At 45.8% G+C, this 13495-nt stretch overlaps 1 protein-coding gene across 1 annotated transcript; it reads right to left on the reverse strand.

Moving 5' to 3' along the window:
- Window positions 1-616: 616 nt before the first annotated feature.
- LOC142492187 (nicotinamide N-methyltransferase-like) lies at window positions 617-3713 on the reverse strand. The gene is made up of 3 exons (XM_075594860.1): window positions 3512-3713; window positions 3146-3353; window positions 617-1294 (listed from the first exon to the last, which is right to left on the reverse strand). Exons 1-3 carry the CDS (start codon window positions 3657-3659, stop codon window positions 865-867), a joined length of 786 nt encoding a protein of 261 aa, XP_075450975.1. The 5' UTR covers window positions 3660-3713; the 3' UTR covers window positions 617-864.
- Window positions 3714-13495: the final 9782 nt, after the last annotated feature.

A 13495-nucleotide genomic window follows, 5' to 3' on the forward strand; every position in this document is an offset into this window, starting at 1 on the left:
ATTGCAGCCTGGATGCATAGTTACTGTTTCCAGGGGTGGGCCTAACAACAACCAGAGAGTGTCATCCTGTGGAGGATACTGGATGGGTCCCATGCAGGTAATGTGATGCATATCAGTATCAGACCTGCACTGTTATGGGGCAGGGTTACAAGTCCATCCCCTGGGTATATACTAACACTCTCCCAGAAGTCAGTGTCCCTTCCCTCCCCCTATTGAGTGGGAAACATCTACCCTGTATACCAGGAGGGGATCAAGAAGGGGCCTACATGGGTCTAAAAGCCTTGGAGTTTTTCTATCAGGGATTTAAAATGGTGACTTCTGCAGTGTGATAATAAAGAACCATGGAACTTCCATATGTGTGGATAACTGTCTGGGTCACTAAGAAGTGTCAGCATGGACCATATGGTCATCTCAGGATCCTTAGAGGTTTATTTATCACTAGCTTGTAAACCTTTAAGCGCTTTCATTGGGTTGTGGTTTTATTTGGAGACATTTCAGAAGACTTTCTGAGGAGGTGCTTAGTTATAAGCTTTTTTTTCACTATGAGTTGTTCTCTATTCAAATAAACAAACAGTTGGAAGAAAAAAAAAGTTTACAATTTTCTAGAAATATGGTAATTAATTTTATTATACTGAATAAGCAGTGACTGAGATTTTTGCTGCATCGTTGCCATTGTGTAAAGTGATACATAGTTGTATGACTTTCTTTTTTTGAGCAAAGTAGGGTGGGTGTTGTATTGACAAGAATCATGAGAGGTTGGAAAGTTTGTAACATATCAACTACTGTAATTGTGGCTAATAAAAGGGATCATACACCCTACTCCCTCTCCCTGGTTTGTTACTTTCTGTTTTCAGAATTGTTTCACTAAACCTCCTTCTCCTTGCGTGCTACCAGAAACGTAACATGCGTGTAATCTGAGAAATTGCTGCTCTTTTTAGTAGGTAGCGCTTCCAAATTCTCAATGATGAACCCTCCATCACAAACAGCCTCTCTAATAAACTCCTCATCACATGACAGAGTGAAGAACTTGTGCTCACCAAGCATATAGAATGTTTCATTATATGATCCCAACAGTAACATGTGTCCCCCAATTTTTAGCATTGACGCTAGTTTTTTCAGATTTGTTCGGTAAGCCTGGTGATCCTTGCTAACAACAAGTAAGACAAACGCGCAGAGCAGACAGTCCATCTGTGGCAGGACTACAGGTTCTAAAGGGTTATCTTTGGTGAGATCACATTTGACAACGCGTTTCACTGCTCTTCTTGCTTTGTCTTCCTTTCCTGGCCACTCCTCGCTGAAATTACAAAATGAAAAAGGATCACATGCAGTTTTGGAGAAAACAGTGATACATGCAGAAAATAATGTACACGTGTCTCGCGAAGACAAATACAAAGTTGAAATGAGCAGAAGACAGTACAGTACAGTACAGGGGCGGCCAACTCCAGTCCTCAATGGCCATCAACAGGTCAGGTTTTCAGAATATCCCTGCTTCTGCATAGGTGGTGCAGTAATTCTGACTGAGTCACTGATTGAGCCACCTGTGCTGCAGCAGGGATCTCCTTAAAACATGACCTGTTGTTGACTTGAGGACTGGAGTTGGCCATCCCTAGCTTAGTAAATACGTCCGTAGCTATGTCAGTGCAGTACAGAAAGGACAAAAAATGCTCAGGTTTTACCAATTCCTGACGTCCTTTACACCTTCCATACAGAACCCCGAGTTATTTCATTGGGACAGAAAGTAGAATAATAAAGTATTCTTAATGGAGGTTGAAACATTGAAAGCTATCAGCCTTTATATAATCACTAATTAAGGAGTATTTAAGTAACGTAATTCAATTATCCTTAATAGATACTGTACGTTCTCAGTTCTTTAAATATATTATGCCCTTTTCCTTATTTCTCTTATTCTCTTCGGTCTTGTGTCTTACCCTGTATATAACATCTCTATAAAGCACTCTATATGTGATTGGCACCATGTACAGTAAATATCACATAATTACATTATGAGATTACTTACTGTATCTAATGACAATTGCTGCATTATTAGATCAGACTAATAACTCACTAATATTTACTTAGATCAATGTCAAATAGGCTAATAGAGCTAATTTAACGTCTCTTAACCATAGCACAGTATTCACTAAAGTAAGTACCATGGCATTAAGCGAGCCTTACTCCCTCTGTAAGAGAAGCATTATTTCTAATGTTCATTATTCTAAATGATATAAATTATATAACAATGAACCCAAGAGATATTCTTCCCATATTCACTGAACTCGGTAAAGGTTAACACCGGAAAATATATTCTACGTGATTTAAGTCTTATCTAACTTGTTTCTCCCATCTACACCCTGAGATAGGGCTTAAGGAAGGGAGGAGAGATGTTGAATTGCAAACTATAGCAGAAATTCTAATCTGCAAATCCATTTCATCCGCAAATTCGCACTGATCTGTCTCACAAAGGCAGCTTCCTTTTAGGGGAAGGAAGGGAGAGGAAGAGAACTTGGGAGAGGAGGAAACAAAAGGGAGTGGAGATGAGGGACGGGGAGAGGAGCAAGGGGGATAGGAGTAAAGAGGGAGAGAAGAGGAAGGAGGGGGAGAGGAGGAAGAGGGGAGAGGAGGAAGAGGGGAGAGGAGGAAGGAGGGAAAGAAGAGGAAGGAGGGGGAGAGGAGGAAAGAACAGGGGAGGGAGGAAGGAAGGGGGAGAGGAGAAAGGAAGCGGAGAGTTGGAAAGAACGATGGAGAGGAGGAAGTGGGGGAGAGGAGGAAAGAACGGGTGAAAGGAGGAAGGGAGGGGGAGGGGAGGAAGGGAGAGGAGATAGAAGGGAAAGGGTATTTTTAAATGATCCACACCCCACACTTCCTGAAAGGTTTTCAACAAGAACTATATTCACAAGCCTAGGGCACTTTGTGAGAAAGAAAGCACTGAGGAAGTCAGTTGTTTTACGTGTAAATGTAATTTAAAAAAAAAATGTCAATTTTGAAGAATTTACTTTGTTATCTTTTTATAATTTTAAAACATAATAAAGATATTCATTCACAATATTGAGCATTGAGATTCTTTTGTTGCATTTTCCTGTTTCCCCAAATGAAGGTCTAATTTTTCTCACCTGGAAGATGATTATTTTTCTGAAATATACTTTACCTCTTTCCTTCCAGCTCACAAACTATTTTTGCAGCGTGAGACCAGTCAGCAGCTCCGGGCTCCTTGTTCCTCCACATTTCAAATTCCCTGATATTTTTGTCGATAAATTCTATCACATTGATCTCTTTGAAGTAATCACAGGCGGTTAAGAGATGGAAAGCGAGTGGTCCAATGGTAACATCGAGCAGGGTTTCCCCTCTCACACGACCTGCATCCAGAAGTTAGAAAATAGGAAAATATGCCTTTTTGAAAACATTGTTTTCACCTTAATAAAGTATTGAAGAAACAACAAGTGCTGATTAATATGCTTCAATTCCCCAAAAATGTAGATATTTTAACTTCAACTATAACTATAAAGGAACGTACCCGAAGAGAACATTTTAAACAATTGTGTAATAGGAAATACAACCACCTCCTCAAACATATCATTAGTTCCATTATAGAAATATGTATCTAAAAACGTTCTGGGATCAAACTCTTCATCATGGTAATGCTTGTGGAGACTGGAATCCATTGTGCGTCTCCTTGGTGTAACGATCCTATTACTTCTATGCAGCACGTGTAGAAGCCTTAAGTTGTAGCTTGAGAAGGAAGAACAGTAGAAGCTCGGTTGGCATCGAAGTATTGCATCAATTATCAGAGCATGTGATAAGCTTCTGTACAAACATTCACATGGGACGGTGCTGATCCGTGTTTGTCAATGTTGTTACCTGGATAATGTTTTGTCATTAGAATTATTGAAATGATCCATCTGATATGATAAATCGTACTAAATTTGTGCATTTATTGTGGTCTATGTATCATCAAGTCCGTCTGTGCTGATTCTTTTGCTAAAAAAACATTGTGTTTTCTTTGTAGGATTCCAGTCATATGCATTAGAGGTAAGGGTGGGCAATTTAACCAGTGTTTAAACTTTCAAATAAATGTTGGGTTTTGGACGTGGTTTTCTTTCTAAAAACGTGTGAGTTGTTGTTTTGGTTCCGGTTTCACCAAAACGCAACTTGTTTGATTTTGGTTTTTAGATTTTTACCAAATAATTGAAGAAAAATCAAAATAAGCAGCAGATGCTAAAATAGATAATAAAAGCCTGAACAATTGCTAAAATCAGAATTAAATCATAAAACTAAAAAAATGTGTAAATGAAAACTTAAAATAATTGAATAATACAGTAAATGGTGAGAAACACTAGAGATGGAAACTGGGCCTGAGGTTCTGGTTTTGGTTCTAAAAATCTTAAAGGTTTTGTGCTTGGTTTTGAAATACCTGTCTGGGACAAGTAATATTTTAATTTGATGTATGCTCTTCGGTGTAGGGTTTTTGTCCCTTTTTTACCCCCCATAACTTATTTAATGTATGGTTGAAACCTATCCCAGCTTCAAATTGCAAAGCCAGTATAACCAGCCTTACACTGGTAATACCCAGAACCAGGGCCCCCAACAGAAATCATGGGGCCCAGGGCAAATGAATGGAGCAGCCCCCCCACCCCCACCCCCACCCCCACTTATTTTATTTGTAGAACCAGATCTTTCCGCTCACGGACAAATTGACTCAAGTGACCATGAAGTTGTTGACACTCCTGGATTAACACAGCATTCAAGTCCTCCTGCTCGTGACACTTTCTCAGCTATTGCAGCTTCGGAAAAACGAATCTTGGGTGAAGAAAATCGTCGCCATTCAGAAATGATGTCACTGCATGAAAGGATGATGTCACTGCATGAAAGGACAATATCAGAAATGACACAAATAAAAAATGTCATCATACAAGTTCCTAAAGAACTCCAAAATCTCAACATCACATTACAAGCACTAGTTCTGAATGTAAGCCAAGCCAATCAGTTTAGGAGTACAGCAAGAGAGCACGAATTCCAGTTTAACCAATCAGAGGATGGATCTTTACGTGCTGCTAATTTTTCTCCAGAGCCATCACTTCTTCATTCCCCACTTCAGGATGTTTCAGGTACACTAGGTGTCACTTCTGTGCAGGTCCCTGTCAACATCCAACTGCTTACATCATCTGTTCAAAATATTGAACCGACACCTACAAATGAGACACGCAAAAGAAAGATTGGTCAACAATTACAAATCACCAGGTTTTGGAAGAAGACAAAAACACACACACAAGAAACTGCTCCACCAGTGTTGCAATGTATCTCAAGTGCTGAACCAGTGCCACAGCCCACACCCAGTGCCCCTGAACTGCCACAGGCCACACCCAGTGCCCCTGAAATGCCACAGGCCACACCCAGTGCCCCTGAAATGCCACAGCCCACACCCAGTGCCCCTGAACTGCCACAGGCCCCACCAAGTGCCCCTGAACTGCCACAGGCCACATCCAGTGCCCCTGAACTGCCACAGGCCACACCCAGTGCCCCTGAACTGCCACAGGCCCAACAAAGTGCCCCTGAACTGCCACAGGCCACAACAAGTGCTACAGTTAAGCCGAGAGTACTTGGCACAGGGAGAAGGCAATCACAACAGCCAACAAGCAGGCCTGTGACTCGCTCTCAAAAGGAAAAACATAAATAAATAACAACCTTCACTACATTCTTTTGTGTTGTTGTGGTGTTTAATGCATACTCTTTCATGCATAGTGTATGTATGATCATGTAGAGATGGTTGCAAACATTCAAGTATGTCCTTGTAGACATATGAATGTTTACAAATGCTCATTCACTGAATGAGGTAAGGCATGTTTGAGAACATGTTAATAACTATTATTAATCAGTTGCTTAGTGAAAATACATTATGCCACACTTTGCATGTAAATGGAATATGACATTCACTTAAGTATGAGATGTTTCACCTTGAGTATTGTAATGTTTAGTGCCATGTTATGACACTATTATTTCAATACAACATAATTTAATTACCCATACTGCTGCGGCCGGCTTCAGTCTAACAAATGCCCGTAATGCTCCCGTAATTCTCCCGTCATTTTCCCGTAATTGGCCGCGCGCCAGCCGCGAGCGCATCTTCCCCTCCCCTCTGCCGCTTCTGCCTGCCTCTGCTTCGCGCAGCGCTTCCCCTTACCCCGCTTACCTTTCACCCTTCGGGGATGCCGGGGGAACTCGGGGATGCCAGGGGAACACTCGGGGATGCCAGGGGAACTCGGGGATGCCAGGGGAACACTCGGGGATGCCAGGGGAACTCGGGGATGCCAGGGGAACACTCGGGGATGCCAGGGGAACTCGGGGATGCCAGGGGAACACTCGGGGATGCCAGGGGAACTCGGGGATGCCAGGGGAAAACTCGGGGATGCCAGGGGAACACTCGGGGATGCCAGGGGAACTCGGGGATGCCAGGGGAAAACTCGGGGATGCCAGGGGAACTCGGGGATGCCTGCCACGTATGACCGGCGCCACGGTGACGCACGGCACGCGCCGGAAACCAGCCGCGTCTGCCCGAATATTGTCCTCACATTGCGGTGGCGGCCGCTGAAGACTCAGCTCGGCCGCCACTGTATAACATTACCTAGTGTTTCATGTAATGTTTAATTGTGTCTTGACTCTCTAATACATCTACTTACCATAATCTTCATTCATACTTCATCATGTTTACATGTGATCATGTATGAAATACTTTAACTGCAAACAATATTTAAGTGTGTATCAATATATATTTGGTCTCTCTCTCTATAGAAAAAACAACCAGGCGCTTACCTTGAGTTTAAAACAAAAGTATGCTTACAATGCAGCAATAATATTAACAACGGCTCTCTAGCAGATGCTTTAAGCCAACTTTAGGATCCCTTCTGCTTCGACCCCAATAAAGGGATAATCCAGAGCCCTTATAAAGATATGGGAGCAAACAAGCATAGGGGGAGCATGGGATTAGAGAAGTATACAGCACATCAATAAAAACGGTATAATTGTGACAAAGGTACTTTTATGTTGGGCAGGGAAAAATAGGATACTAATGTACTTACACGGCCATGTGTAAGCAAAGACAATAAATGGTATCTTGCTGGAGACAGTTCTTGCCCCTCCCAACGTCGGTGCAAATGAATCAGTGTGATTTGAGAATATATATATAAGTATATAAACTCACACGGCCCAGTGTGAGTAGTTGCAGAGGGTTGGTAACTTTGGGGTTAAATTAACCCACCCACATCTGCTGGCCGCACCATAGGAACTGCCCTCGAGCTTGACGTCAACAAGGGACTCACTCCCTAGTCTCAGGCGTCAGGCAGGGTCTCTCCCCGGTGTTGTGGTGGAGGGGGGAGGGGGACAAGTGAGGCACGATTTCAGTGGAGTGGTTGGAAATTACATTTATTAATTAAAAAACCACAACAAAACTCACAAACATAAAGGGTGAACCCCTGGCCTCCTCACGCAGTCCAGGATCGAGTGTTAGCAGCTGTTTGCACCGTTCCCGCGTCCGGGAAGCAGGAGGAAGAAAATATCCTGCTAGGCTGCAAAGGCTGCTCTGCGATCCGGCTACGGAAGCCTCCGTGGGACACAATCAGCTGGCGTTGCTCTAAACACCAGCTGATTGTGTCCCACGGAGGCTCACCCCCTCCCACATTTAAATGGTTAAGGGCTCACTCCATAGCATCTTCCACTCAGGGGAACTTGCTTGCTTGCAGGATGGTTGTGACAACTCTAATACAGGAGTGCTTTTCCTGGTAATGTACAGGTTAATAAAAGCGTCAATCAGACTTAGAACTTTGCAACTAATATTGACAGATTTACTATAAATCATTCTTCCTGTTATTACACAGGTTATTAAGAATTTATATTAGCGTTAGGGACCCCTGAAATGTGGTCTGCCGTGCTGTTGGCTCAGGGGCTTACAACAATTTTGGCCAAAAATGTCAAACTAAAAGACCATTTTACTTATTAGATATTTATACATATATATTTAGGCACTGTACCGTGTATGAGTTTCACTGGATGTGCTAAAACTGAGTTTTGTCTGTGTTTTATGTTCTGTCTCTGGTTTTAAATATATATTGCCATGCTCAGTAGCACTCCTCTGTGACACTCATATGCTTATATATATGTTGTGGTTATTTTGGGGGTTCAATAGGAGCTTGTTAGGTGTCCAGTATGTTTTACAAGACATGCAAATGAACATACAGTAATATTTGCAGTTGCTTTGTGCTTTGCTGTGGAGGGTTTTTGTCATTTTTTTTTACCCACCATAACCTTAATAATTGTGGTATATGTGTGTGTGTGTATATATATATATATATATATATATATATATATATATATATATATATATATATATATATATATATATATATATATATATATATATACAGTGTTCGACAAATCACCCAAAAATCTACTCGCCCAACCAAAAAATCTACTCGCCACCTAGTCCCGCCCCCAACCCCGCTTTAAAATAAAACATATGAATAAAATCCATTTAAATGACAAATATATTTATTGTATTACATTATACTACAATTAGCCCTTGGTGTGTGTGTGTGTGTGTGTGTGTGTGTGTGTGTGTGTGTGTGTGTGTGTGTGTGTGTGTGTGTGTGTGTGTGTGTGTGTGTGTGTGTATCTAGAAATAAAAGCCAGGTGTGAATGACTAGTTTCCTGAACCCCTTAACCAGTGTCTGGATGCCCCTGCTTCACAATATCTAAAGCAGAAATCCCGCCTTGGATCTTACCTGATCTGTAGTCCCTCAATGTCCAGGTACCTCATTCCCGCAAATTTATACATTGGAGGGAATGTGTTCCCTACCTGTCTTCTGGGTTAGGGGGGGTTCCGATGTCTTCCGTGTGAAGCTTGAGTCAGATCTGGAAGAAAGCAGAATAGGTTATTTCGGTGTAGTATAGGGCAGTTAAGATATTTACCCTATATATCTTAAGAGATCCAGAAACAGAGTGAGAGACAGACACAGGGAGAGGGTGAGAGAGAGAGGGGGTGAGAGAGAGAGAGGGGGTGAGAGAGAGAGAGAGAGAGAGAGGGTGAGAGAGAGAGGGTGAGAGAGAGAGAGGGGGTGAGAGAGAGAGGGTGAGAGAGAGAGAGGGGGTGAGAGAGAGAGGGTGAGAGAGAGAGAGAGAGAGAGGGTGAGAGAGAGAGAGGGTGAGAGAGAGAGGGTGAGAGAGAGTGAGAATGAGAGAGAGTGAGAGAGAGTGAGAGAGAGTGAGAGTGAGAGAGAGTGAGAGTGAGAGAGAGTGAGAGAGTGAGAGTGAGAGAGAGTGAGAGTGAGAGACAGGTGGCGAGAGACAGGGGGCGAGAGACAGGGGGCAAGCGACAGGGGGCGAGAGACAGGGGGAGAGAGACAGGGGGCGAGAGACAGGGGGTGAGAGACAAGGGGGTGACGGGGTGGTGTGACGGGGTGATTGGGTGGGGTGATTGGGTGGGGTGATTGGGTGGGGTGATGGGGTGATTGGGTGGGGTGACGGGGTGATTGGGTGGGGTGACGGGGTGACTGGGTGGGGTGACGGGGTGACTGGGTGGGGTGACGGGGTGACTGGGTGGGGTGACGGGGTGACTGGGTGGGGTGACGGGTTGACTGGGTGGGGTGACTGGGGTTATTGGGTGATTGGGGGTGGGGTGATTGGGTGATTGGGGGTTGGGGTGATGTGACACTTCTGGTATCCTACACACACTCTCCCACGCACACACACACTCCCACACACCCATATACACACACACAAAGACCCATATACACACACACACAAATACCCATATACACACACACACACACACAGACCCATATACACACACACACAGACACATATACACACACAGACCCATATACACACACATACTGTTATGGAACAAGAGCCACATTTCTGACTCACCCCCCTCTCTCCTTTGCAGCTTCTGCCTGTCAGATTTTATTCTCAGCTGCATGGAGTCTGCAGACACATACTGTGCCTGTGTGGCTTGCAACAATGTTGCATTCCTTGCCTGCGAGCATGACATCAGTGAGCTGCTACAGCAGTTTCTGAGATCCTCACCAGAATGGGCTAGTCTGCCCCCCCTCCTGTTTGTTCAGACATGGTCTGCCCCTAGACTTTTCCTTTGCCCACACCGCACCTCACTTCCTTTTCAACCCTGGAGACAGTGAGTAAAGAACCTTTCTCTGTTTATAACCCTTGGTGAGGCCATCTCTTTTTACCGGTTCCTAACTAATAATCACCACTACACACCATCCACAAGTATCTGTATCCTGCTACCTTTTCCCAATAAAGTGGAGGAAATATTACAGGACTTGGAGTGATTTAAAAGGGAACTGTGTTAATGCTATCGGGAGCCATTCATACCAACGTGCCCTGGCTTCAGAATAGTAAAAAGAGGACCGTGTGCCTTGGGAAATACACACAGAGGAGCTGCTACCCACAGCCTTTATGCTAAAGATACAAGCGAGCAGCTTACGTAGCAAATATATAAACAGCAGTCTCTCACCACATTGCACAAGCACGTTGCTACACAGAGCCACAAGCCTCTACACAGCAAACTACCACAGCTTTATGCAAAGACAGTGAGCAGCCTTACTTTGCTAATACTACACAAAGGAATCACACAGCAGCTACTACTCAAAGACTCTATGCTATACAGAATAGTCTCTGCACCCCAGGACAAGCAGCAGCTTCACTCTGCCAGACAGGGCAGCAAGCTTTATACAGCAAACTGCACACAGCCTTGCAACTAACAGTGCTTCTCTCACAATACCTAATTGCCTTTTTCTCTGTCTGAGTCCACCCGCTGCTCAGCCCCACAGTGAGGAGCCAACGGACATCTGTAAGTACAGCTGCCCCAACGCTGCACGCTGCAGGACACCGCTCGGCATCATCTGAGACAGACGCCCATCGCTGACAGGTAAAAGACCGCACGCCACACGCACTGGCAAAGGCCTACACACACCTACAGCATGGCAGAACTCAGAGCCTCACCAGACATCACGCAGGAAAGCGATCTCTCAGACACAGAGACCGCTGCGCATCTGCAACAGGCGCAGGCAGGCGCAAGGCCTAAACGGACAGTCACACTGACACAAAAGGCCCGCGAAAAATATGAGAGCGACATTGAAGCACACCGCGAAAGGTTAGAGAAGGCCTGGGAGGACACTGGTCGTGAAATATGTAACGTTGCAAGCACTAGCGATCAGGAGAAACAAATTAGGCAAGCTATAGCCCAATTGAGGTCAAGTCACAAACGTTACCAAATGCTGTCACAAACATATCTCGCCTACCTAAAAAGAATTAACACAGAGGAAAGCCTCAGCGAACGCGACCAGCAGGAGGCAACTGACCTGGAGCGTGACGGCTTCGTGCAGACCACTATTACTGAGGCCGAAGACCAGAGAAAAGACCTTTTGCTGGAAACTGCATCGCAGCGCTCAAGCATATCCAGACACTCATCAAGGTCAGCAAGATCAGTGCAATCTAACGCGTCCAGCGCAAGCACAAACGCTACCAAGGCGCGAGCCGCCGCAGAGGCCGCACGTGCCAGGGCCGAATATAGTCGCAGAGAGGCAGCAGTAAGGGCAGAAAAAGCGCGCATAGAAGAGGAGGAGCAGAATGCCACTGCTACCGCTGCCGCTGCAAATGCCGCCGCTGCTGCTACCGCCGCCGCTGCCAATGCCGCCACTGCGCGTAGGAAAGCCGAATTTGATGCGGAACTAGAGGTGCTTAATCAAGAGAAGGAAGCCGCCGCCGCCATAGCCCAAGCTGAAGTCCTAGAAGCAGCCGCGCAACAGGATGGCGGGGAGCTACCGTACAGACGGATAGCCTCAGAGGATCCAGCCCAACGCACTGAAGACTACGTAAGGAGCCTCTTCAGTGTAAACACCAGCGCACCATCTCAACACGGAGGGAGCGACACCACAGACAACGAAGACTCGCTAGGACCACGAGGAGAAGACGCTGCTCCGTCAATGGCACACGCTGCCTGGGATAGCCACAGCCGCAACAGTGATCCACACGCCAGAGCGCACACGGATGCACCACAACAGGCTCGTAATCCAGGTACACCCACGCGGGAGAAAACAGCCCCTCACACTGGCCAGCAGCCATCACGCATCCACGCCAAGGAAGAGGCGACCGCACAGACCGTCCCAGCAAATACCTCAGAACGGGGCAAACGCGCCGACGTCTCAGGTCTGACAGACATAGCCAAGTACATGATCCGGCGCGACTTGGTGCACGCAGGACTCATCAGCTTCGACGACCGCCCTGAGAACTACCGGACGTGGAAGTTCACGTTCAAAGACGCAATCGACAGCTTGGACTTCTCAGCAAGGGAAGAGCTCAACCTGTTAGTTAAGTTCTTGGGGAACGTATCCAGGGAGCAAGCGCAGAGACTTCGGACGGCAAACGCACATCAACCCCAAGTAGGTCTGGACCTAGTGTGGGAAAGGCTAGAAGAGACCTATGGCAGCCCTGAAGCAGTCGAGGATTCACTCTTCAAAAGAATCGAGGGCTTCCCCAAGATCACGAGTAAAGACTACTCGAAGTTACGAGATCTTGGAGACCTGCTGCAAGAACTGGAGTTCGCAAGGAAAGACCATTCCTTAATAGGTCTCAACGCCCTAGATTCAGCTCGTGGAGTGAGACCCATCCTGGAGAAGCTACCCTTCAACCTCCAAGAAAGGTGGCTTTCACAAGGTTCCAAATACAAAAGGGAGAAGCAGGTTGTCTTCCCCCCATTCTCATTCTTCGTGAGCTTCATCTGCGAAGCGGCAAAGACAAGAAACGACCCCAGCTTCGTCTTAGGGGCGCAAACCACATCCAGCGCCAGCCACCCAAGGAACGAAAGGTCAACAGCAAGGTGCAAGGACTCCAGAACACCCATCTCGGTCCACAGGACGGACGTGCCCACTACGACCCACGCGAGTCCCAGCCAGACGGCCGACAGGGACAAAAAACCAAGGGACCTTAACAAAGAATGCCCTATCCACAAAAAGCCGCATCCACTTAACAAGTGCTTCGGATTCAGGATGAAACCCATAGAGGAGCGAAAGAACCTACTCAGGGAATGGGGAGCCTGTTTCAAATGTTGTGCTTCCACAACTCATTTATTCAAGGACTGCAAAGAAGCTATGAAATGCACAGAGTGCGATAGCGACAGGCACATAGCCGCTCTACACCCGGAAGCTATGAAGCCCAAAGCAAGCAAAGCCCCTAACCCTCCGACAAAGCAGGGCGGGGAGGAAGAAGTGGGAGACACACCCCCCCCGACGTCAGTAGCATCCAAATGCACAGAAGTATGCGGAGAAGGAGACGACGGTAGATCTTGCTCTAAAATATGTCTGGTAGCAGTGCACCCAGAGGGACAACCCCAAAGAGCCAAACGGATGTATGCAATCATCGACGACCAGAGCAACCGATCACTGGTCAGGTCAGAATTCTTCGATATGTTCGGCATACAAGACAGTACTTC

This window comes from Ascaphus truei, chromosome 4 (genome assembly GCF_040206685.1).
Source record: "Ascaphus truei isolate aAscTru1 chromosome 4, aAscTru1.hap1, whole genome shotgun sequence".
Lineage (NCBI taxonomy): Eukaryota > Metazoa > Chordata > Amphibia > Anura > Ascaphidae > Ascaphus > Ascaphus truei.

Bases quoted from the DNA above. Each gene is read 5' to 3' on its own strand.
- LOC142492187 (XM_075594860.1), bottom strand. From the start codon at position 3,659: ATGGATTCCAGTCTCCACAAGCATTACCATGATGAAGAGTTTGATCCC. The intron at 3,354-3,511 runs GTACGTTCCTTT...TTCTGGATGCAG, and splicing joins GTTTAAAATGTTCTCTTCGG to GTCGTGTGAGAGGGGAAACC. The intron at 1,295-3,145 runs GTAAAGTATATT...TTGTAATTTCAG, and splicing joins TGTGAGCTGGAAGGAAAGAG to CGAGGAGTGGCCAGGAAAGG.